The sequence below is a fragment of the Rattus norvegicus genome, chromosome 7, assembly GCF_021556685.1.
Source record: "Rattus norvegicus strain SHRSP/BbbUtx chromosome 7, alternate assembly SHRSP_T2T, whole genome shotgun sequence".
Classification (NCBI taxonomy): domain Eukaryota; kingdom Metazoa; phylum Chordata; class Mammalia; order Rodentia; family Muridae; genus Rattus; species Rattus norvegicus.
In genome coordinates this window covers 60,536,442-60,563,035 of record NC_141540.1, presented here as the reverse complement: position 1 = coordinate 60,563,035, position 26,594 = coordinate 60,536,442, and the positions used below count along the sequence as shown (strand labels likewise).

The window sequence follows — 26,594 nt, the reverse complement described above, 5'->3', positions numbered from 1 at the left end:
TATACTAGGCACTCTACCAAGAATATTCTTAGTGTGTAGTAGATTTTCCTGGAGTTTCCCCCTTATGGGGTCTTTCTTATACTCTGGTAATTAACTAGGTTCCTATAGGAATACACCCTTTAAATATTTTTAGTGATAGTGTTTAGCTTAAAACACATTGGAATACTGGCTATATGGTGGGTTCTTTGGATGTTAAGGGTGATTAAACATGATTTTTTTTTCTTTTTCTTTTTATTTAGAGAATACTTTATTAGTTTTTGTAATCAAACCCACGTAGATAAGACCTTACATATTTAATACAGTGCGTTACCCCTGTACAAATGGAAAAAACTTAAGTTCAACATTTCTAGACCAATATGGCTGTTAATTTCTGTACAGTGCCAACTCAACACAGTAAACGGGGATACTTTTTTCCAAAGTTGACAGCACAGCTAAAGTTTCCAAAAATTCAAATTATATATCTGTATATATATATTTATATTTATATAAAAAGACCAATAATAGCAGTGTGTTATGCATCAACAGCAGCAACAGCTTTTCCAGGTTCTGCAGTCATCTGAATAAAACTGTAGAGACATCCAGCACACTCCATTAAAAAAAAAAAAGTAAAAAAACAAAACCCGAGAAAACAGCACAGTTCTGTTACTCTTGTGGTACCTGGCACCATTTTTTTTTAAAATTAGCTTCTCAATCATCATCTGGGAAGAAAACATTCTGAGCAACATCATTAAAAACAGCTCTGATAAAGCACGGTCACTACTACGTATCATAAAGCAGGTACAAGCTATTTTACATCCACAGAGGTATGATACAGTACTGTCCTACATCTATAATACTAGAGGATACAATTTAAAAGGCATTATTTGAGACTTGATTCTACTTTTCCAGCAGAGGGCCCAAAGGATGGTGTGACATAGCTTTGTAAAGAAACATACTCTAGACAGGATTTCCTTTCACTAGTGGCACAGTTCTAAGGATTCATTCTCTCCATGAATGTCAGCTAAAACCGTTATTAAAAAAATGAAATATCCCTAAAACAAAGCCGTATAACCACCGGATTCACATGAAGATGACCTAGTGGAGACAAGCTGGACCTCACCTTACCAACAAGCTATCAAATCTGTTATGTTTAAACAGTGAGACCTCCAAGGAAGGAGATGCCAAGTAGTGCTTCAAAGCTTCAGACCACAATCAAACACAGCATCATTTTCAACAGAAGCAGAAGCTCATCTGAATATGCTCAAGGATGCTGACATCAACATTTAATCATCTGCTCACTCATCCAGGAAGAAGGGGAGATCAGTTACTACTGTACTTTATTGTGTTCAACCAAATCACTATGTTACAAAAATAGCAAGCTGCCATAATAAAAAATAAGGCTCCTCTATCCAGGACCAGATAGCATCATTTTACTTTCAAGCCTAGAAATTGCACACTTGTATATAAACCAACCGAAGATGAGGATTGAGAGTTCATCTTGGTGGATTTTTCCTTTGATGAATATGAAGTGTCCTTCCTTATCTTTTTTGATGACTTTTAATTGAAAATTGATTTTATTTGATATTAGAATGGCTACTCCAGCTTGCTTCTTCTGACCATTTGCTTGGAAAGTTGTTTTCCAGCCTTTCACTCTGAGGTAGTGTCTGTCTTTGTCTCTGAGGTGTGTTTCCTGTAGGCAGCAGAATGCAGGGTCTTCATTGCGTATCCAGTTTGTTAATCTATGTCTTTTTATTGGGGAGTTCAGGCCATTGATGTTGAGAGATATTAAGGAATAGTGATTATTGCTTCCCGTTATATTCATATTTGGATGTGAGGTTATGTTTGTGTGCTTTTCTTCTCTTTGTTTTGTTGCCAAGACGATTAGTTTCTTGCTTCTTCTAGGGTATAGCTTGCCTCCTTATGTTGGGCTTTACCATTTATTATCCTTTGTAGTGCTGGATTTGTAGAAAGATATTGTGTAAATTTGTTTTTGTCATGGAATATCTTGGTTTCTCCATCTATGTTAATTGAGAGTTTTGCAGGATACAGTAACCTGGGCTGGCATTTGTGTTCTCTTAGGGTCTGTATGACATCTGTCCAGGATCTTCTGGCCTTCATAGTTTCTGGCGAGAAGTCTGGTGTGATTCTGATAGGTCTCCCTTTATATGTTACTTGACCTTTTTCCCTTACTGCTTTTAATATTCTTTCTTTATTTTGTGCGTTTGGTGTTTTGACAATTATGTGACAGGAGGTGTTTCTTTTCTGGTCCAATCTATTTGGAGTTCTGTAGGCTTCTTGTATGCCTATGGGTATCTCTTTTTTAGGTTAGGGAAGTTTTCTTCTATGATTTTGTTGAAGATATTTACTGGTCCTTTGAGCTGGGAGTCTTCACTCTCTTCTATACCTATTATCCTTAGGTTTGATCTTATCATTGAGTCCTGGATTTCCTGTATGTTTTGGACCAGTAGCTTTTTCTGCTTTACATTATCTTTGACAGTTGAGTCAATGATTTCTATGGAATCTTCTGCTCCTGAGATTCTCTCTTCCATCTCTTGTATTCTGTTGGTGAAGCTTGTATCTACAGCTCCTTGTCTTTTCTTTTGATTTTCTATGTCCAGGGTTGTTTCCATGTGTTCTTTCTTGATTGCTTCTATTTCCATTTTTAATTCCTTCAACTGTTTGATTGTGTTTTCCTGGAATTCTTTCAGGGATTTTTGTGTCTCCTCTCTATGGGTTTCTACTTGTTTATTTATGTTTTCCTGGAATTCTTTCAGGCATTTTTGCGATGCCTCTCTGTAGGCTTCTACTTGTTCTCTAAGGGAGTTCTCCACGTCTTTCTTGAAGTCCTCCAGCATCATGATCAAATACGATTTTGAAACTAGATCTTGCTTTTCTGGTGTGTTTGGATATTCCATGTTTATTTTGGTGGGAGAATTGGGCTCCGATGATGCCATGTAGTCTTGGTTTCTGTTGCTTGGGTTCCTGCGCTTGCCTCTCGCCATTAGATTATCTCTAGTGTTACTTTGTTCTGCTATTTCTGACAGTGGCTAGACTGTCCTATAAGCCTGTGTGTCAGGAGTGCTGTAGACCTGTTTTCCTGTTTTCTTTCAGCCAGTTATGGGGACAGAGTGTTCTGCTTTCGGGCGTGTAGTTTTTCCTCTCTACAGGTCTTCAGCTGTTCCTGTGGGCCTGTGTCTTGAGTTCACCAGGCAGGTTTCTCGCAGGGGAAAAGTTGGTCCTACCCGTGGTTCCAAGGCTCAAGTTTGCTCGCGGGGTACTGCCCAAGTCCTCTCCGCGGCGGCAGCAACCGGGAAGATCTGTGAGCCTCCGTGCACCAGGGTTCCAGATGGCGTTTGGTGTTCTCCTCTGGCGTCTGGATGTGCGCAGAGTGCAGTCTCCTCTGGTCTCCCAGGCGTGTCTGCCTCTCCGAAGGTCCAGCTCTCCCTCCCACGGGACTTGGGTGCAGAGAACTGTTTGTCCGGTCTGTTTCCCTCAGGTTCCGGCGGTGTCTCAGGCGCAGGGGTCCTGCCGCTCCTGGGCCCTCCCCTACGGGAACCCAGAGGCCTTATACAGTTGCCTCTTGGGCCAGGGATGTGGGCAGGGGTGGGCAGTGTTGGTGGTCTCCTCCGCTCTGCAGCCTCAGGAGTGCCCACCTGACCAGGCGGTGAGGTCTCTCTCCCACGGTGTTTGGGAGCAGAGAGCTGCTGCAGGCCGGGATCCGCGGGTGTGGGACTTCCGGTAAACACAGGACGTGCCCGGTCCTAGAGGAATTTTGCCTCTGTGTGTCCTGAGTTCACCAGGCAGGTTTCTTGCAGGGGAAAAGTTGGTCCTACCTGTGGTTCCAAGGGTCAAGTTTGCTCGTGGGGTACTGCCTAAGTCCTCTCCGCGGCGGCAGCAACTGGGAAGATCTGCGCCGCTCTTTCCGGGAGCCTCCGTGCACCAGGGTTCCAGATGGCGTTTGGTGTTTTCCTCTGGCGTCTAAACATGATTTTTGCATTATTTTATCTCCTTTGTTTATTGATACCTGATCTCATATTAAGTCTTGAACTTAACTGTGGAACCTAGGACTAGCTGTGAGACTTTGATTTTCCTGTTCATCTAGTCCAACACTAGATTTTTAGGTCGTATTGTTTAAAATGTAAATTACGTTTGATTATCATTGTGTGCAGCGTGACCTGGCTGTGTGTGGAAGGCAGATAAGGATTCATAGGAGTCACAACGTAAGGGAGTTGGTTCTCACCTACCATGTGAGTCTTTGCGCTTCTTGTACTATAATATATATGTGATTGCCAACATAAGAGACCATGCATTGAGCCATTTTGTAACTCCTCAAACGGCTAGATCATTTTGTCATGCTCATGTCTGACATTATTTTGTATATTGGTATCCTTATGATAAAACCTCAGGCCTGCCTTTCTTTGAGAAGTGCTATACTTTCTTTGTCTCAAAGGAACACTCTTAAGAGTCTCGAGCTGTGTCTTCATGAATTGTCTCTGTGTACCAGCTTTATTCTTTCTTGACTCTTCTTCTCTTCACCCCAACGTTGTCACACAATCCTGTTGTTTTGACTTCTATATATCTTCCTGCCATCCACCTTTGTTGAATCCTGCCACCGCTGATGTAGTTTAAACTGGCACAGATCTGTCTACTTGGGTTACTGCAGCTCTTCATCATTGGCTGTTAAGACAGTCTCACTTACGAAGGGGGAGGCTGACTCTAGACATTCTCTTGTTAGAACTCCAGTGGGTTTTCTTTGTCTTCAGGGCAAACTTCAAATTTCTAATCCCCTTGCTGGAGTTGAAGAAATAACTGTAAATGCCACTCCACTCCTTAAACTGTGAAGATGAGGGCCCTTGTAAGTCAGATGGAGTGGAGTGGGCAGTGGGCAGTGGGCAGTGGGCAGTGGGCAGTGGGCAGTGGGCCAGAGCCTGACAGGCTTGTACTCTTTTGAAGGGTTGGCAGAAATTGTTTGTAGAGAGGAGGGATAATAGAGTGTTCGAGGTACAGTAGTCACATAGAAAAACACTAAAGATTTTCAGGGAGCAGGCCCACTCAGAGTGGGCACAGGCAGAAAGATTGTGTGTCAGGAAGTGTAGTGTCACCATCATAGAGGTGAAGGGTAGAGTCTAGAGGAACCGTTAAGATGTAATCAGATGCATAGTTTGTAGCACTGGCTATCTGTTACACAGGTAACTAGAGCACGTTGGAAGTGCATGTGTGAGCAGACTCCAAACATGATGGGGTGGGGGTTGTGTCATGGAAAGGCTGGCAGATGACAGTACACAGAGTCAGGAGGGCGAAAAGCTTTCAGGGTCATTAGCTGCTGGGGATGCCTGAGAGCCTGGCAGTATATGAAGAGCAGGTTCATGCAGAGCATGACAGTTTGAGATGCGCGTGCAAGTGGAGATAACAATTAGGTGCTTAGTTGTGGAGCGCAGCAGCATGGCTGAACTCATGTGGCTTTCCCTGGGGACACTCCTGTATCTAAAAGCCGAAATTGTTTTCTATAAGCCAGATAGCTTTTAAATAAACTGAATTCGTGAAACCTTCTCTTCTTGATTATGGATTACTTTATGAAATTCACATAGTTGTTAAAGTGGATATTATAAAGTAGCTATTGCGTTTCCATATTTGGAGAGATTTAGGGCAAGGATTTTTTTTTTTTTTTTACTTTAAGCTTGTTAATGAGTATTTTAGTTGCTTTTCATTTATCCTTAGTTTTGGAAATAGTTGGTGGCAATATAGAAGCTCAGTTCCACATTAAAGAGAGAGAAACTGTAGGAGCCCATCACTGTGCTGTGTGTGCTCTCTTCTCAGCTTTGTTAGGAACATGGCTTTACAGTCGGTAATGCAAAAGTGCATCTATCTGTCTGTCACATCGAATTTACCTACAATGTCTCATTTTAACATTTATTGTTAAAGTTGAGGTCAGCAGATTTGTTATAAATTATTTCCTATAGCCCCTCAGAGCTCTTTCTTTATTATTGCCATCCTTTCCTCAGCATAGTGTGAGGCAATAGCAGCTCATGAAAACCAGGGTTGGCTTTGAACTTGTTATAAGGCTGTGAATGACCTTAAACTTTTTATGCCTCTGCTTCAGCCTCCCAAGTGCTGAGATACAGGCATGTGCTGTAGTGCCTGGCTTCAGGTATCTGGTTTAGTTTCTTTGCTAAAGACTATTACGTTAGCAGCACATCATTGACCATTTTATATGTGCACTCAACTGATCAGGCACCTTAAATATTCTAAAAATGTGTGTGTGTGTGTGTGTGTGTGTGTGTGTGCGCGCGCGCACGCGCGTATGTGCGCATGCCATGACGTATGTATGTATGTAGGCCAGAAGATAACTGGGAGCCAACTCTCCATGGGGTCTGGGGCTCCATCTTGGGGTCCTGAGGCTGTGTGCTCTCTCTGCTGAGCTTCTCACTAGCCCACCTTAGCAAATACTATGATTTATTTACACAGAGCCTCTTGGTCTTTCTGGCCTGGGGCTCAGATATCTGCCTACTCCAGTCTCCTGAGTGCTAGGATTAAACCCATGCACTACCATACCTGGTCATTTTAAATAATTTATTTTAACTTTTTGCATGTGACCTGTGCATCTTCTCATGCTTTATTGTAATGACTGCATAATAGAAAAGGTATGTAAATTGCAGATACTATGTCTTGTTTTGGGGATAGTTAGAAAAATATGTATATAATAGAGATGCTTGTTTTGTACTAAATCCTCTGGTTGAGTTCAGAGGATATAGAATACACAGAGATGGGAATTTCATAAAATTTAATAGTTCATGCAAATCAATCACTTTCTATTTGCCTTTTCAGGCAGACTTAGCTAATTTCTAGAAGTTAAAGTTAATACCTTTAAAATTAGAAAGGTAAGCATGACTGCCTTCTACAGACAGTACAAATATAGTTTAGAATTTTGGGTTTTGTGACAGGCAGTTTTCTCTCAGAAAGGTACTGAAGAGCCTGGGCCTGGTGCTGTGTACCTGTGAGGTCAGCACTGGAGGCAGGGGCAGCTTGGTAAACCTGTAGAGTTGACTTCAGATTGTGTATATATAAGGCATGTATAAAACACAGAAGAATTTCGGATGTGACTCTGTTTCTGAAATATCCATTATAAGTACATATTCACGAATCTGAAATATTTCTTTGCCCAATCAACCTGTTATATATTTGTATATGGGTAAACAGACACTTGAACAGTATTGTAAGAAAACACCTTGGGGATTAGAGAGATGGCTCAACAGTTAAGAGTCTTGGCTGTTCTTTTGGAGGACTCAAGTTCAATCCCCACTATCCACAGGGTGTGCAATTGTCTGACTCTCCATTCCAGCGGATCTGATGCCATCTTTTGGCCTCCACAGGGACCAGGCCTGCAAATGGTGATTAGATATTGCATGTAAGCAAAACATGCATATACACAAGACGTTTAAAAAGTAAAAAAGAATACATCTCAGTTATTTTTAAGAATTTATTTCATTGGAATAAAAAATGTGACTAGAGCTGAGGCTCATTTATTAAAGTACTTGCCATGTAAGTTCAGATCTCCAACACCCACAGAGGTGAACCTGCCATTTCAGCTCTGAGAAGGGAGACAGATGTGCATGATGCACACATGCACGCAAACATATATACATACATGAAAGGGAAAACAGTGTAATGATGATCTTGGTGTTTTGTTGTTTCAGATTATATATGAACAAGAAGGGGTATATATTCACTCATCTTCCGGAAAGGCAAATGACCAAGACAGCTTAATTTCAGGAATATTGCGTGTTTTAGAAAAGGTGAGTTTCTGGTAAAATGATTATTTACTAGTTTATGATGGTGATTCTCTTCAGGGCTTTGGAAAAGAGTCTGAATTTCATTATGTAAGATTATTGGCTTAGATTTTTCTCTAAACCTCCTTTACTTAGGGTTCTAGAGTGCTTCAGCCTCTCTCTGGTCCACTGACCTGAGGTAGGGAAAAGGTTTATAGGAGAAGGGGGTTATGGACCTGTTGAGAAGTTTTTGTTTGGGGCAACGCTAATCTTCATCGTCAGGATGTCAGCTGTCCAGTCCAGTAGCAAACACCAAGCATGAGTCAGCAGCAGCGGCTTGATTGGATCCAGTAGAAACCCAGGCTCCACCAAATTGGCAAGAGCAACAAGAATCAGTCGGAATAACTAGAGCCCATCGTGCACCCTCTCAAGTGTCTGCTCCAGCAAAACGTCCTCTCCCAAGATACCTTCCAGAAAAGCATCACGCCACACAACTGCGTTCCCAAAGAAACCAGAAATTTCCACTTCATAAGATAGTGCATATTTGAACAATTGTTGTAAATTTAAGCATCGAGATAATGCTAGAAACAGAATACCTTATATAAACTGAAGAAAATCCTGAATTATTTTAAATGTATGTAAAGTTGGCATGTTGGTATATACCTTTAGTCCTAGCACTTGGGAGGCAGAGGCAGGTGGATCTCAGCAGTTTCAAGGCAGCTTGGTCTATGTAGTGAGTTCCAGGACAGCCAGGACACCAGAGATATCCTTTCTCTTCAAAGAAAATGGGTTATATAAATATTATAGTAATACAAATTTTTCACAATGAAAAATAATTAGAATTAAATTTCCAAAACTAAGTAATGATGTTAGCATGTATAAAATACTAATATTTAAGGACCTAAATTTTTATTTTGCGATTAGAAGTAAAAAATGGATTAAGAATATATTGGTGAATTATAAATATAATTCATGGTTTCTTTCATCAGGCTGCTCAGCTTGATGAAATTCTTGTTGAATTCTAAATATATTTTATGATTTCTTTCTGTAGGATGCTGAAGTAATAGTGGACTGGAGACCATTGGATGACGCATTAGATTCTTCTAGTATTCTGTATGCTGGAAAGGTATTTAAAAAATACTATTTAGAGAATGCTATAGGTTGTCTTTTTGTGTGTGTATATTTAAGTATGTAGGCATACATGTGTCTTTTATACCACCTTGCTCTAAAGCCCTCCCCTTTGTAGGCTTAAATTTTTTACAGCCTACTTTTAATAAGGGTTCTTAAGTAAGCTCCCTTCTAGCTTCCTTTCCACCTACCAGAGGTAGTGGAAAAGAAAAGTGAACCTTTAAGAAATAGTCTATTGAACTAATCTAATCTGCATTGTGAGGATATATACCATCAGTTCAGTTCAGTAGTGTCAGAGTAGCAAATATGAGTCCGCAGCAGAGGCGGGACCCAGCAGAAAGCGCCAGACCTCAATTGGCAAGTCAGCGGGAGTGACCAGAACCAGGATCAGCAGGGATGCCAGGAGTTCTCTGCCGTGCCTCTCAACTCAGTGAAGATGAGAGACCAGCAAAACCTTGCACAAGGCTAGCTGTGCAAGCCACCATCACTGTCTGTTGGTCGTATTTATACTCCCTCCAAACACTATGTGTCCACAGTGGTCTTGCCTCAGCAAAACACCATGTGAGTCTGTATCAGCTGACATCACTATCAATCAGCCTGAGTCTGCAGAAATGGCAAGAAGCCACCAGACCACCACAGGAAGTTTTTTGGTGTGTTTTTTTCGGTGAAGCCACCACAAAGGATGAACATAAATGAATGCAAGGCATACCAATACATTCAGTGTCATCCACCCTCTGTTGGGCTCTTCTTAGTATCATGTGTCTTTTTATGTGATTGCCTTAGCAAAACATCTTTACCTGTGTCTGCTTTAGTGAAACGTTCCTTCAAATGTCTACTTGAACAAGATATCCTTTTATCTATGTCTGCTTCAGTGAAACGTTCCTTGACATAACTTTGTAAAAAGAAAACCCCTGTTTTTCTGCCCCCTTTGTGTTGGTACTCTTCTTTCCCTACAGTGGATCTGTTTTCTGTGCATCACACATAGTTTTCCCCTCCTTTCTACCACCTAAGACTCCCTACCCCTATCTCTAGTTACAACCATACACACACACACACATATAAATCCATGTTGGAGTAGTGTGTTTATACATGGGTAAAGATCGGCTCTGCCGTATACAAATGCTGATTTTTGAATGGGCAGAGATCTGATTGCAAGCTGGACGTTGGTATTGTTAAGTATCACCTGTCTGAGTGCTTTATATACATTCCCTCGTTTAGCTTCTGTGGTTTTTTTTTTTTGTTTTTTTGTTTTTTTTTTTTTGTTTTTTTCCGGAGCTGGGGACCGAACCCAGGGCCTTGCGGTTGCTAGGCAAGCGCTCTACCACTGAGCTAAATCCCCAACCCCTTCTGTTTGGTTTATTATAAAGCTGATGGCCTATAGCAAAGGCAGGAAGTAGAGGGTTGGACTTCGAAGAAGATAAAGGACTGTGGGAAGGAGGAGGTGGGGATTTACTAGAGAGACAGGGAAGAGGCTGACTGGGACTAAGGAGTGGGAGCTAACAAGCCACATGGCAGAATTAGAGTAGAATACAGGATCAGTAGGTTCCGAGCTAGTTTGGAACAAGCCTAGCTATACGGCATAGGCATTTATGATACATGCGTCTCCAGGCAGTCCTAAAGAAAGACCTGTAACACAATACACAAATCTAGGTTCCACAAGGAGAGAGAATATGCACGGTTTGGATTAGGACACATTTTAACTATTTTGTATCTGTAAAGAATAGTATTTAAGTATAATCACATTTTTTTATTTTAAAGGGCACAGGACATACTAGTCTGCCTGTAGGTGTTAGTCGTTAGTGTGCCACTGTGGTTTTCTTTTGTTTTTCTAATGAGTAACAGGCATCTTTTCATAAGATTACATACATATTTCTTTGGATAGATACCTACTCTTAAGTGCTTTGCCATTTGTTTGTCTTTTGTAAAACTCTTGCTGATGTAGAACTTACCATGTAAACCAGGTTGACCTTGAGATCCTTCTGAGTGCGGGGATTAAAGGTGTACTACACCACCACTGCCACTGCCCCCGCCGTGCCAGCCTTAGCCTTGATTGTCTGACTGTCGTCCATTCATCTATCTATCCATCCTACCATCCATCCATCTGTGTGTACCATTCAGCGCCAGAGGTCACAGGACAACTCAGGCTGGTTCTCCTGCTGCCACGTGGACTCTAATACTTGAACTTGGTCACCAGGTACACTGAGCTGCCTCGGGCCCTTGATTCCTTGAAACGTGTAATCTGCAAGCATTCTCTTCTCATTTTGTAGACTCTTTTCAGATGCCCTTTGAAGCACAAATTTGTAACTTTAATAAGGCCCAGTTTATCTATTTTTAAAATTTGTTTCTGCTTTTCTTAGACCATTGTAATTTTAGTTTTTATATTTAGATCTGTAATTTCACTTTACATTCATTTTTACATATATGATATTTGGTGGGGAAAACCTTTGTACTGGGAGCATGTTAAATGGTTATACTTCCAATACTGTTTTATTTTTGTTCTTTTTGAATGCATACTTCTGATTAGCCTTTTCTCTTAAGGTTTAAATCTTTTTTAAATTATTTTAAATTATGTCTGTGTGTCTGCATGTTTATATGTGCACGTGAATGCAAGTGCCCTTGGGGGCTTGAGGCTTTAATTCCTGGGAGCTGGAGTTAGAGAGGTGGCAAGCCACGTTACATCAGGGGTGGGGACCGGACCCGGATCCTCTGGAAGATCAGCATGTGCCTTTAACTGCTGAGCCGTGTCTCTAGTCTTCTGTTAAACGTTTTTAAGAAGGTCTTATTGGAGAATTTATTCTAATCCAAATTAAGTCCTGTAAGTGTTAGAATGCTTGTTCTAACAACTGAAGTGTGCTAGTTCTGAAGGCGATCAGAGTCAAACCTTGTAGTGGCTTCTTTGGTTAGCTCAACTCCAGTAATCCTCTTCAGTCATGCATTGACTTCTCTCTGTGGCCTGCCAGGATGAGCTGTGTCTGAGATCACCGTGAAGCTTTTGCTCAGGAATTGTCATTGCAATTTTCCTTCCCTTTTTATAAAGACAGATTTCACTCCGTAGCACTGGCTGGCCTGGAACTTAACTTTGTAGCCTCTCTGGCATCAAAGTTGGGGGTAATTGTTTTGCTTAGGTCTCCGAGTGCTGTAGTTACAGTTGTGCATGTTTTTTAAAAGTCTTCACACATGTAGATTCATTTTCAGTGCATTTCTCCCAGAGCTTTCTCACAAGGACACATTCCAAACTATTGCTCTTGAGGGCTATGCCACATTTTCTTCGAGGTTTCTGTTTCTTCTTTCCCACATTATAACCTCACTGTCCTATATGCCTTTTTTTTTTCTTTTGAGATGCTCCAGTGTTTGTGTAGAACAGAGGTGTGTGGGAGCAAAGTGATTTCCTTTAAGGATATTTTATTGTTTCTGGTTGTGTGTATCTGCATCTGTGTGTGGGTGTTTGATGTGAGTTAGCTCCTTCAGAGTTCAGAGGTGTTGACTCCTTTGGAGCAGGAGTGAGAGAGAGAAGGTCATGGGCCCTGACCTGTGCTCTGAACCGTGTCAGGTTCTGTCAGACCAGTGAGCTCTCAACTGTGGAGCCGTGTTTGTGCCCCGAGACCCCGTTCTTACTCTTCCCTGCCTCACTGTGAGCTGATTGCCTTGCTGCCTAACAGTCATAATTTGAAAACTTACTACAGATTCTTTTTCAGTTTAATTTTCTAGATCTCTAGGTTTAATTTTCTTGTTTCTAATCTCTAGGATTGTTTTATTTTCTTTATTGATGTTAAGTCTAGTGCAGTTTTGATTCAGAATGTATTTTTTAATAGAATTTTTATGACTATCTTTGTTTCTAGTCTTCAAGGTGCTCTGGGTAATAGGCCTTTGTAAACATTTTTCTAGATGTTTGGTGTGCTTTTAAAATAAGTAAATCATTCTTTTAGTTTAGTGAATATTCTTGAATTTTTTGAGAATTTCCCCTTCCCTCAATTTTCTGTTTTCTTATATTCTGAAACTTTTTAGGTCGTTTGGATAAATCCTGTAATTATTAAGAACTTTTTAACCTATTTCTTTGTTGCTTTTTGTCTATATTATTTTCTAGGAAAATTTCTTAGTTTTTTTAAATACATTTTTTAATGTATGTGGGTATTTTGCCTGTTTGTACGTCTGCACATGTGTGCAGTGTGTCCAGGAAGTCCAGAAGAGGGTATTGAATCCCTGAGAATGGGGTTATAGATGGTAGTGAGCCACAGTGTAGAGGCTGGGAATTGAATCTAGGCCCTTTTTTTTTTTTTGGTTCTTTTTTTTTCCCGGAGCTGGGGACTGAACCCAGGGCCTTGCGCTTCCTAGGTAAGCGCTCTACCACTGAGCTAAATCCCCAGCCCTGAATCTAGGTCCTCTTAACCACTGAGCCATCTGCTACATTTTGACTTTGTAAGACTTCTTTCCTTTCTGAGTGCTCTCCCTACCCCTTAAATAGAAATCATGGTGCTTGTCACAGGTACGATATACATTTTGTTTCTGGAGAGTTTAAGGATAAGTCATGGTATCCTCAGCTCCATGATAGTCTCTTTATGTAGCCCTGAGCAGCCTAGAATTGCTGTGTAGGCCAGGCTGAAATTGAATTTGCATGGTCCTTCTGCTTCTCAAGGGCACAGACTTGATGCCACCACACCAAACTTTTAATTGTGTATAATGTTTGCTCTGCATGGTTTCTCTTGCTACTCCTGTGTTTGCTTTGGGCTCCGGCTTTTTGCTTACACTCGTCTTGATATTTAGGGGGTTTTGTAGTTTTAGGCTCATATTTGTTTAATAGCAGGTGTCCCAGCAAGAGTCTGTTCTCTCTCATTATGAGTAGGCCTGCTGATAGTGGGGTTCTTCTGTATTCTCAGGTGGGAATTCCTAATGTCAGGGTCCCATTATCTTTCTTGGGGCTGGCTCACTTTAGTGTAAAGGAAGTCGGGCTTGTATGCTAGTGTTTTTTTACAGCAGAGTCGAACAAGAGACCTGGGATGTCGACTCCTTTAATATCTATATGGACTTCCAGGTAAGTCTCTTGTTTTCAGCAGTGCACATGGTTTCTCCTCAGCCACAGACACTCTGTTTTACATCTTGTAGTGAAGAAACCCTGGGGCTGGCAAGATGGCTCAGTAGGCAAGGGTCCTTGCTTCCAAGCCTGATGACCTGTTTGTTCTCCTCAGCCGACATGGGGGAAGAAGAGAACGACTCCCAAAAGTTGTTAAATGCACAGTCGTGTGTCGGCACAGGCACAGGCATACTTAAGAGTTTTAAAAGTAAATCCGGAGCTCTGTTAATTTTCCTACTTAAAAACCTTTAAAATTTATATATGTGTCTATGAGTGTGTGTGTGTGAGAGAGAGGGAGGGGGTGGTGGGGGAGAGGGAGAGAGAGAGAATGAGACTGATTAATCATCTGCGTCTGTACTACATGTTTGCAGTGACTGTAGAAACCAGAGGAGGGCGTCACTTGGAGCTGGAGTTACAGGTGGTTGGTACCGGCCCATTTGGGTGTTGAACTGCCATCTCTCCAGCCCCAGTTCTGTTTTTAACTTAAACTTTACCTCAATTTCTCTATCTTTTTTTTTTTTTTTAAACACACTGTGCCATTTCTGAGCCTGTTTGTGTTTGTAGGGGAGGTGGGTGTGGAGAGCCGTGTGGGGTGGGCTGCTTCTCAGGGTGGTTCTTTAGCCTTCCTCATTCTCATTGCTGGACTGTGGTTGTAGAGAGGGCAGCGAGGGGATGAACAAAAAGGCCTTTCTCAGCTGGGCTGGATGGTGCATGCTTCTAATCCCTGCAGTGGGGAGGTTGAGGCAGGAGTCTCTTGAGTTCAAGGCCAGCCTGGATCACATAGGAAAAGAAAACTGAAGAACCCAGCCAAACAAAACCTTTAAGGTAGCTCTCTGAAATGGCATTTGAGGTGTAGGCCCTGGATGCTCTGTAATTGCATTTTCAGATAGTCTCCTCCTGTGGTTTGTAGTTTGATCCTGCTCCTGAGAATTTCCTTCTCTCCCTTTAACAAAAGTCACACTGGAGATTTACGTGCTCAGAACCGTCTCTTTCCTTTCCCTGGTTAGTATCTCATTCTAGACTTTATCTCGTGTTGTATGTTAGAATATTTACCTTCTGTTAATTTTTATGGTATATTTGAGATTTTGTACATAGTTTTGTAACTTTCTTGACACTTTTTTTTCCTTTTTTTTGGAGCTGGGGACCGAACCCAGGGCCTTGTGCTTGCTAGGCAAGCGCTCTACCACTGAGCTAAATCCCCAACCCCTCGTTTTGTAACTTTCTTATTTCATATATTTTGTGTGTTGAGTAAATAGCCATGCTTTCCTTAAATATGGGGACAAACTCAGGAATGTGCTGTTTAGGTAATGGCACCATTGTAGGAAAGGAATGCCATAGGTTATACTGACATAACCCTGGGTGGTACATGTCAGTCACCTGATGAGTCCTTTTGATGTGCTCAGGAGACACTATAAAACTGGATGTATGAGCAGAGTGCTGTATAGTATAATATAGAAAAACTCTGTAAGTAGACTGTATAGTCTTAATGACAAAAATATAGTCAGTGTGTAAGCAGTGCACACAGCTGTCTTCATTGTTACAGTTCTGTTGCCCATAGTTTGTTGCATTGTGCTTTTCCATGTGGAAGACTTACTTAACAATAGCATCATCACATACATGAGAGCAGTGCCCTGTGCCACAGTACTAGATTTCTGCTAAGCCATTGTAGAACAGTAACTTCTCAGTTCCACTCTAATCTTTTGGAGTCATCGTGCTCTCTTGTGCTCGCTTCCCCCCCCCCCCCCCCCCCCCGTGTGTGTGTGTGTGTGTGTGTGTGTGTGTGTGTATGTACATGGAGAGAGGATTGTTGTTTACTTAACAGTCATTATATGATGCATGACTATAAATAAATTATGAATAAATTTTAGTATGTATCAGCCTTTAAGCTCTAGCCTAGTATTTAAATATCCACCCCCTTAATTACTTACTCTTCCATCGATAAATATCTTAATTTTTACAAGTTCATCTACATTGCCCTCCTGCAGGTAGTATTAGGAAGTATAAGATAGTCCATTTTCTCTCTCTTATATTTGATAGTATATTTCAAAATTAAATAAATCAAAAATAAAATCTTTTTTAAAACATTATTTCTCCTGATGCTAAAACTTTTTTCCTTTTAAAAATCAATTTCTTGCTTTTTGTATGTGTGTGGGTGTTTGGTGACATCGACACGTGTGTACCAGCTGTGTGCCTAGTGCCCAGGGAGGTCAGAAGAGGGTGACGGTTCACCCTGGAACTGGAGTTGACAGGTGGGCTAGTGGACATGTAGGTATTGGGGATCAAACCCTGGTCCCCTGGAAGAGCAATGAGGCTTTTCTCTAGGCCCCTTGATTGTTTGACTTTTTTGTTCAGACCATGTGTTTATTTCACATTTCATTTATCCTGTGTGTGTATCTTTGTGTCTTTGTGGTGTGTTCTTTCTTTCTGTCTGTCTGTGTGCATGTGCATGTAGAGGTCCGAGGACAGCCGGTGGGAGTTGGGTCTGTCTTTTTGCTGTGCACACTGTAGAGCTTGAGCGCAGGTTGGCAGGCTTGGCAGTGAGAGGCTTTATGTGCTCTCACATCTCCTCAGCTGCCGTGTGTTGGCTTGAAGTCTGTAGGAGTTTTGTAGTCTGGGTATTTCTCTTTGGCCTGCCATGTTAGAATCTCAGGTTCACTTTAACTTCTATGTATTGTTCTTTGTATAGAAGTAGATGTTTGGTTTTATTCTCAAAATCATGTACATCTGTATATGATGTATAGATATACGTATATATTACACACACTATATTCAAATTATATATAAATCATAGATTTTATAGCTATATATCATAGATTAATGTTGCTTTTAGCTAATCCCCCCCGCCCCCCCAGGAGCTGAGGACCGAACCCAGGGCCTTGCGTTTGCTAGGCAAGCGCTCTACCACTGAGCTAAGTCCCCAACTCTTTTAGCTAATTTTTATTTTCAGAAAATACATAGTTAATTTTGGCTTAAATAAACACCTACAGTTAGTTACTTTCCATAAATCTCAGTCTGGGAACTGGATGCTCTTTATCTCTTGCTTTCCTTCTCTTCTCATAAGATGACTGCCATGTTCAGACATCACAGCTCCATACATAACAGGTCAGTGAGGAAGTGAGGTGAAACTTAACTGTGAGAGCCAGAGCCCTTCAGAACCCCTGGCTGCTTGACATGCTGATTGGCCACCCTGACTGCAAAGAGGGTGAAGTGAGAGAGTGGGGAGCTAGCGTTCCGCCTACCTGCCTGCCAGCCACAGCTTCTGGACGTCACTCTCAGGGGCTCCGATGTCTTGCGTTGACATTTACTGGCTTCAGACTTACGTGTTCATGTTGTTGTTTCAGGACTCCAGTTCAGTTGTAGAGTGGACTCAGGCTCCAAAAGAAAGAGCTCATCGAGGATCGGAACACCAGAGCAGCTATGAAGCAGAGTGGGACATGGTTACTACAGTGTCGTTTAAGAAGAAACCACATACCAATGGAGGTGTGAATTAAATCTTTGAGATCTTAAACTGAGCAGATGTACAGAGAAATGCTTTGATTTAATGTTCCTCAGCCTCGAAGGACAATCTGATACTCTACTGTGTGTGCATAAAAACTAATTCCTATCCCACTTTTATTTTTTGTTTTGTTGTTGTGACTTCAAAAGAGGATTTAAAAATACATGTTCTATTTTTTGGTTACTAACAGCAAAGTAGGAAACACTTAAAAAAAATAACTTTGGGGCTGAAGAGATGGCTCAGGGGTTAAGAGCACTGCTCTTCCAGAGGTCCTGAGTTCAAATCCCAGCAACCACATGGTGGCTCACAGCCAACTGTAATGGGATCTGATGCCCTCTTCTGGTGTGTCTGAAGACAGCTACAGTGTACTCATATACAATAAATAAAATCTTTAAAAAAAATAAATAAATACATCTTTAAAAAAAATAACTTTGATAAACTCTGGGTGATAACTGCACTACTGAGCTCAGCACTGGGAGGCTGAGGCAGGAGGAGCCTGAGTTCAAGGGCAGTCTGGCTACATGAGTAGTTCTAGGCCTGGAGGACAACGTAGCAAAACCCTGCCTCAAAAACGAAGCACTTGATACATGCTTTTCTTAGTCTAGGATTTTAAAAATCATGTTATTTCACCCTGAGGCAGCAGGGGGAGATGGAGTATACTACTACTAAACTGTACCATTCTGACTCAGTGTTTATTATGATATTTTTGTAGCTCATTCCAGTATCTTCCATATGTTCACTTGCTATTCCCCTTTATATATTTAAATCTGTATTTACTATACTATGTTTACATGAAGAGTCAAGATAATTTGATACCGTACATACTGTATCAGAAGAATAGCACATATTCCACAGAATTGATGCGTTACAGTCAGTATCATCTAACTAGCTCACATGTGATATGGCCAGTGTATTTATGATTGCTTGTTAAATCAAAGGCATGTGCCACCACCTCCCAGCAGGAAATAATGAGTGCATTTAATAACGCAGACAGTTCTGCTGTGACATTCTCATGTGTCTATATGCTTTTATCTCTTTCCCCTGGTCTCTTTTCTAATAGTCCTAGGGAAATACCTTCTTTCCCTTTCTTTTCTTTTTCCATCTTGAGTTAGGGTCTCACTATGTAGCTCTGGTTGGCCTGGTACTCTTAGCGATCCTCCTGCCTCAACCCCCACCCCCAACTTCCCCAGTGCTGATATTAAAGGCATAAAAAGTTGAAAGTCTTGAAACATTTTAATCCTTTATGTCAGTGAGGTTTTTTTTTTTTTTTTTTTTTTTTTTTGGGGGGGGGGGGGGGGAGACTGAGTGTCTCTGTAGCCCTGTCTGTCCTGGAACTCATTCTGTAGGTGAGGCTAGCCTCAAAATCAGAGATCTGCCTCTGCCTCCCAAGTGCAGGGTTTTTTTTTGTTTTTTGTTTTTTTGTTTTTTGTTTTTTTTGTTTGTTTTTTTTTTAAGATTATTTATTATTGCCTACATGCATACCTGCAGGCTAGAAGAGGACACCAGATCTCATTACAGATGGTTGTGAGCCACGATTTAGTTGCTGGGAATTGAACTCAGGACCTCTGGAAGAGCAGTCGTTGCTCTTAACCTCTGAGCCATCTCTCCAGCCCTGGAGTTTTTATTTTATTCTTTTCACACTTAGTTTTTACTTTGTACTTTCTCCCCTATGATGTATAAAGAAAAATAGATTATCAAAGCCTCATTTACTTGGTTTTCATAAACACATTTAACATTATACTTCAAATTCTTTGCTTTTTTAACAGATTAGTGTATTGAAAAGGTTTACTTCGAGAAGAACAAACTTTTGTGGCTAGAATTCTAGCCCAGTAAATTGTCACATTGCTGATGTGAATTCTATTTGAGACAGGAGACTTAGTGAGCTGTGCTATTCTCCATCTGGCTGCTCACTTCCCGTCTAATGAGTTGGAGGTGCCGTACATGCTCATGGGAACTAGTTTCTTGTAAACTTCTGCCGTAATGAGAGAGAACGTTCTGAATCAGCTCATGGACTCTTAAGTCTTCTCTTGTAGCCATGTCTGTCCAGTTAGCTGTTGACTGCAGTTACTTGCAGACTACTTTTACGCTGACACAGTGCAGATTTTTCTTGCATTTATTGAGCATGCTTTTGATTACCTCATGTGTTCTAGCCACTGGAGATATAAGAAAGATACAGAATTAAGAAAGGCACATCCCCTTTCCCCTTATTTTTAATTTTATTTGGACAGCCTTCCTGTAACTCCCGAATTGCTCTGGCTGTCCTGGAACTTGCTGTGTTGGTCAGGTTGGAACTCTCAGAGATTGCCCTCCTGGAAAGGCCCACGCTGCCTGGCCTAAGGGAATAGTTTATAAAAGTTGAATTTCCTCAGTATTTTTATGAAGCACTTTTAATATCCTGTTTAAGTTCTATTCTCCTTAAGCTTGTATTGTGAAGGAGAAACTTGTAGACTTGAACTTGGTTGTCATCTTTGTCAGAGCTGTAAATGGGGACATGTGTGAAATTCCTCTCACGTTACACATAGTATCTTTCATTGAGGGAGCTCTGTCTAAGGTGTTGCTCCTGAAGTGCACAAGCTCCTGTCCTGTGTAACACTGTCGTGAGGTTTTAGTGCAGCTTCAGTTCAGTGCAGTTGAGTACAGTGTATGTGTTGTTTCTGTTTGTCTTTTATCTACCTTGTCATTGCTGCTTCCTTAGGAAAATTGTCCTGCTTTTTGCAAACAGAGTAGCATATATTCTTTGTAGACAGTTCAGGAGTGTACACACAGGTGACAGGTGAGGGAGTTGAAGTTTGAAAAGTGTTCTCCGTGTCTAAGGAGCTCGTCTGTTCTGAGCTTTGTGATACTGAACACACAGTACGTGGCTCTGGCATTTACATCTGCTATCAGCCTTAGCTATGTGCTTACCACTTAAACCAGTGTGGAGGCCAGGTCTGTCAGTGTATGCAGATAGTTACCATAGCCTTTTAGGACAGCTTTGAATAATAAGACCGTATGATATATCTAATGAAATAACATTTTTAAATGTATATTGTTTTTCTTTTAGATTTCAGAGACATTACATTTCTGACTTAAATTGTGAAAGCAAAGTAGCATATTAGAAATTATAAGTAAATACTTCTAGTAAGAAAATATTTTTAAAATAGTTTTATGATTTTTTTTAAAGTAATCTTTAAGTTGCTTGTTAACAGTTTGGATACTGTTTATGGGCCTAAGGTTTCCTCTTCTGCAAATTTACTACAAATTCAGAAAGTGTTGCATTTTATATAACTGTGGTTTGAATTACATTCTTAATTTAGTTAGAAACTTAGTGTAGTGGGGCTGGTTATGTAGTTTCATTAGTGGAGTGCTTATCTAGCATGTACAGTACATAGTGTCCTGAGTTTAATCCTCAGCACCAAATAATTGGGCATGTGATGTGGCACATGCTTGCAACTTTAGCTTTCCAGAGATGGAGGCAAGTGGGTCAGAGGTTGAAGGTATCCCCATTACATATGAGTTTGATGCTAGCTTGAAAATGGGATGAGGTCGTGCCTTCATCCCATTTTATTCTACACTGCGTACTGTATTTGAATTTGCTTATAACAGGATAGCTCATTTTAAAAGTAGTTCTCTTTAAGAGCTGTTTCGTGGCCATTCCTACTGAGGTGAAAAGTGTAGTAATATGTGTGGACAGTGTGTCCCTGGGCTAGACAGACGACTGCTAGGCAAACAGGATGAGCACTCTTCGTGCCTTTTAAAAAGATGAACAAAGATATTATTCTGCCCCATTTTCTTGTTTTTAAGATGCTCCAAGCCATAGAAATGGGAAAAGCAAATGGTCATTCCTGTTCAGTTTGGCAGACTTGAAATCAATCAAGCAAAGCAAAGAGGGCATGGGCTGGTCGTACTTGGTCTTCTGTTTAAAGGATGATGTCGTGCTTCCTGCTCTGCACTTCCATCAAGGAGATAGCAAACTACTGATCGAGTCTCTCGGGAAATATGTGGTATTGTGTGAGTAAGTACCAAATTATTTTCCGCTTATTTAAGCAGGAGTGTTGTATTAATCCCAGGAGAAACTGTTTGTACTTGTCACTGAGTGTCAGTGACCTGAAGACATGGGCACGAGTGCACACAGGGCTGTTGGCAACTTAGTTTCGGCAATGGTGATTAAATAACATTTAGTATTTTGAACCTAAAACTTTTTATCAGTTTATTAGCTCTTTCCACTTTATAATACCATTTACTTATTGTGGGTGCATGTGTGCACTGGCCAGTGGATGCTTTTATACAGTGGCATTCATAGGAAGGCCATGGCTCTCCCCTTCACTGTGCGAGTCCCTGGGATTGAACGCAGGCCGTCTAGGTTGGCAGCAGGGGCCTTTACACTGATCCGTCTTGTGGCCCCTATATGTTCTTCTTGTTTATTTGTTTTTTAAGAAAAAAATCAGTCCAATATTTTCATATAATTTAATGACGATGCCTCAGTAATTATGAGTTATGTTTTCTTAATTTACCTTTATTAAGTTTTATTTTAAATATATAGTTTTATATGTAAGATTGGAACTTTAAGTCAAGCAATTCTTCATCCTTTTATAAAATCGTAAATTGGAAAGCAAGGCTCTCTCACTTTGCAAATGTTCGGTCTCCCCCATCCCCTGCCTGCCTGGCACACAGCCCCTCTCTTGCTCTTGTTCTCAACAAGCACTTCTTTGGGTGTCACTCAGAAAAGACTGCCCTGATCAGTTGATACTCAGTTGTGAATGAAGCAGGCGTGGGCCTCTGAGATAGGGTGTCATGAGTGACACGTGAGTAACAACAGTGAAGATCAGATAAAGGAAGTGTGAGCTGCGATACGAGGGCCTTACCTGACACTGTCGAGAGGTCGGTGAGCAAGCAAAAAGACGCTCCTGAATAGGCAGGTCTGAGACAATCCTAAAGAATAGCTGAATGGTTAGCATGAAAGGATAGAGAGTTTTGATAAGAAAGGAAGTTTTAGTTGGAGAGAGAATAGAACATGCCACAGTCTCAGAGATGTTCAGTATCACAGACCTCTGAAGTTTGGAGCAGGGAGAGGCTCCAGAGTTAACAGACAAGGCCCTAGTGAATAAATGATGCAGGACACAGGAAGGATCGTGTAGCCATTTTAGTAGGTTGTGAAGTCATCCCCATGAGTCAAGGTGGTCTGCACTAGGAGATTGACAGGTAAGATAGAGCTGTTGGTTAGTGTTTACTCTGCTTGGGTCAGACTTTGGAGGTGTGGAGGCTCTTGCTCTGTAGCCTAGGTTGGTCCTTTTTCAGCTTCCATAGTGCTGGGATTGTAGGCATGCACCAGTGTGTATGTCTCAGAAGTAGACTTAGCTTTAAGCACTTTGATTTAAATGTGCTAGACTAATTGTCCTGCATTGAAGAGGTGTATAGAGAAGAGGTCAGATGGTCTTAGAAAAACATTTGAAACATGTAGGAATTTGAAGAAGGGATCCTCAGTGCAACACTTCTGTGGTTGGTGAAACTGGGCCTTGGCTTAGCGCGAGCGCTCTCTCTCTCTCTCTCTCTCTCTCTCTTTGTGTGTGTGTTTGTGTGTGCGTGTGTGTATTTTGTTTGAGATAGGGTCTTAATGTAACCCAGGCTGACCTTAAACTTGCTATATAGCAGAGGCTAGCCTTCAACGTTTGATCTTCCTACCTTTACCTCCCAAGTGCTTGAGTTACTATTCTGTTCATATATTAAACTTCATCACATGACATAGTGTCCTTTATTTGAGCCACATGGTTTTGAGTTCCTGAAACCACCTAAACTCTCTTGTTCTTATGTCATTTATATACACTATTGGTCCTGAGGAATCTCCTTTTGTAGTTTCTGAGGTCTCATGTAACTGCTTTCCCAGAGGGACTTTCCTGAGTATTTCCTCTCCCACTAATGCACATTGTCTCTCTTCCTCCCCATTTCATCTCTTTGACTGTTTTTCTCAGGCCACTGAAAAGGATAATTTTGTCTATTTAATGGCTAGTTTTATGTAAACATGACACAGAGTAGTGTCGTTTTGGAAGAGGAACCCTCAGTTGAAAAAAAATGCCCCAACAAATAGGTGTGTGAGCAAGCTTTGGTTCATTTTCCTGATTGATGTGAGAAGGCCCAGCTCACATGGGCAGTGCCACCTCTGGGCTAGTGGCCTTAGGTGAGTGGTCATGGGCTGAGCCAAAGAGGTGGAGCAGGCCAGTAAGCAGCACCCTCCATGGCCTCTGTATTTCTCCTGCCTCCAGATCTACTCTGACCCCCACCCCCACCCCCCAAATTGCTTGTGCTCATGGTATCTTATGACAGCAGTGAAACCCCAAGATATCACTTTATTTTTTGTGTGTGTGTTCTACTGTAGACAAACTTCAGAAGGTTAGAGATGGTATCTTGTCTTTATTGTTGTCCTTGTTTATACCCATAATGCCTAGTATAACATATCCAATTAAAGTTGAATGAATAATTTTGTTTGATATATACTTTTGAAAGAGTATTACAAAAATATTTCTGTATAATTTCTAAGAGAAATTGGGAGATTGGTACAATCTCAGGTCATAGGATGTTTTTATACTAGATGAGTTTAAAAATAGAAACACTTAGTGTAGTGGCTAGTCCTGGTTGTCAACGTGACTGCATCTGGAATGAACTACAATTCAGAATTGCAGGGCTCACCTGTGATCCGGATCTTGAGGCTGGGAGATAGAAGTTTCTGGCCTGGATCTTGCATGGAGATCTTGAAGCATAGTGGCTATGAATCCTAGGAAACTAAGGCAAGGAGATCTCTGAGTTCAAGGTCATCTGGGACAAAGCATGTGGCCTAGATCTAGGCCTGGTGGTACACACCTGTAATCGGGGCTACACCTCCTGCTGGAGACCTACATAAGGACATTGGAAGAAGGAAGGCTCTTTTTTTCCCCTTGCCATGGGGGACTGAGCCACCGCTAGATCCTTGGACTTTAATTCACAGCTGCTGCTGACCATTGTTGGGGAGTTGGACTACAGACTGTAATTCATCAACAATTCCCTTACGATATAGAGACTACTCTAGAGAACCCTAAGACAGAAGTGGGTATCAGGGACTGGGGTATTGCTGTGAGAGGCCTTGCCCATGTTTTTGTTTGGAAGAAGGTGGATCTTGGGACTTTGAATTTTGAATGCTTTAAATGGGGGTTAATGGGCTATATCCTAGTAGAAATAAGGAAGACTTTGTTGCTGAGAGTGATTTGAACTGTGCAAACCTGGTCCAAGAAGGTTCAGTGAAAAAGAATTTCAGTCTATAGCCTAGAGACTGTTTTTATGGTATTTTGGGGGAGGAGGGGAGGATGTGACTGCCTTTTGCCATTGTCTGAGGATTCTGCCTGAGGCTAAGGTGAAGAGATTTAGATTAATTGCTTTGAAAAAGGAAGTCTCAAAAAAGCCTAGTGTTAATTCTGTGTTGTGGTTACTAAAGTTGACTCTGCTTAGCATTTTAATGAAAAGGAACAAGTTAAGGAAGGAAAAAATGCAAAATATATGGTTCGAGCATTAAAGGGACACCAGGAAGTGATATGGAACTAAATCCCGTGTTGAAGGATATTAAATTGAATTAAGGAAGATCCAGGCTTGGTGGTGCACACCTTTAATCCTCGATCTTTGAGTTGAAGGCCAGCCTGAGACAGAGCAAGTGCTAGGTGAAAAAACAAAAAACAAAAACCAAAAAAAAAAAAAAAAAAACCAAAAAAAAAACCCCAAAAACTTAAATCCAGGCATGGTGTGGTGCTACACATCTTTAATCCCAGGAGATAGGCTGGCTGATCTCTGAGTTCAAGGTCAATCTTCAGAACAAGATCTCTGGACAGCCAGGCGAAGCAGTGAAGGAATTGGAAAAGAGGAAGCTAATGATAATGTAATAGAACAAGGGGGCCATGTTCCAGCTCCTGCAAGCAGCAGAATTCTACAGCTTTAGCCATGTGTCTCTGGCTTTAGAGTGAAAAATAGAAGGGACTTCTGGGGCATTTGGTTAGGTGGAGCTAAGAAATTAGCAGTGATTAAGAAGAGACACAGCGTCACTGAGGGGAAATCTGGGAAGTGTTTTCTGAGAACACAAAGAAGCTGTGCTACAGAGATAGTCAAGGTTTTACTCTGTGCTGCAACTGGACTTGGTAATGTTTAAGAGTCACCCAAGGGTACTGGTTTTGAAGGCTTGAAGCATTCATGAAGAGCAGCTGAAGCTTGGCACTGTGAGAGGCCATGGAAGGCCATTGGTGAAGGTGCAACCTCAGTTGCAGTTGATGGCCCAGGACTGAAGAGGTCAGCAACAGTGGAGTGGATCAACCTGAGCTTAGAGTGCTACAGGGGGCAGAGCTGGAGAAGTGACACCAGCCCTTTGGAGAAGCTTATGTATGGATCCCAGACATTGAAACAAGAAGCTGTAACATTGAAGTTACATTGGAGACCCCAAGATGTTTGAGATACCAGAACCTTGCCCATCTGCTGAGGAAAGCGGGTACCAGGGAGTGGAACCAGCTCAGTGGAGTTTGTCCAACTGGTCTCCTGTCTTGCCTTAGGGATTACAGTTAAGTGATTAGATGAATCTCAGAAGAGACTTTGAACTTTGGACTTTTAACATTGTTAAGACTGTTGTAGACTATGGGGACTCTGGAAGTTGGACTAAATGTACTTTTTAATCATGCTATAGTAGGTATGGCCCCCATAGGCTTGTTTAAACACCTGAGTTCATGGGGACCAGGGAGTGGAATGTGCCCAGGGAGTGGCAGGATTTGTAAGTGTGGCCTTGTTGTAGGTAGGTGTGTCATTGTGGGTGTGGGCTTTAAGACCCTCACCCTAGCTACCTGGAAGTCGGTCATCCACTGCCAGCCTTCCTGTGAAGATGGAGAACCCTCAGCTCTGCTTGCACCAGCCTGCACCCTGACTGCCTGTTCCCACCTTGATGATGGTGGACTGAACCTCTGAAGCCGAAAGCCAGCCCCAAATCAATGTTGTCTTTTATAAGACTTGCCTTGGTCATGGTGTCTGTTCACAGCAGTACAACCCTGACTGAGACGTGTTCTCTCCCTGCTTGCTAACACTGATGCTTCCTTCTTCATTATTTCCCCAAGGAGGTGCTTACCATAGCCCTCAGGGAGTGCACAGTATTAAAAATGAATACTTAGGAAAGATTTTGTGG

At 41.5% G+C, this 26,594-nt stretch overlaps 1 protein-coding gene across 6 annotated transcripts in view; it reads left to right on the top strand.

The window, feature by feature from the left end:
* The window catches only part of Tbc1d15 (TBC1 domain family, member 15), a 55,539-nt gene that overhangs the window by 5,561 nt on the left and 23,384 nt on the right, over positions 1-26,594 (top strand). For 4 of the 6 annotated variants that reach the window (NM_001427232.2, NM_001427231.2, XM_087558486.1 and 1 more), the window contains exons 2-5: positions 7,674-7,772; positions 8,797-8,871; positions 17,283-17,421; positions 21,221-21,431. In NM_001427232.2, coding sequence (NP_001414161.1) covers positions 7,674-7,772; positions 8,797-8,871; positions 17,283-17,421; positions 21,221-21,431 — 524 coding nt within the window. The remainder of the gene's footprint in view (positions 1-7,673; positions 7,773-8,796; positions 8,872-17,282; positions 17,422-21,220; positions 21,432-26,594) is intronic. The other 2 variants (XM_087558487.1, XM_087558489.1) reach the window with 1 other exon arrangement.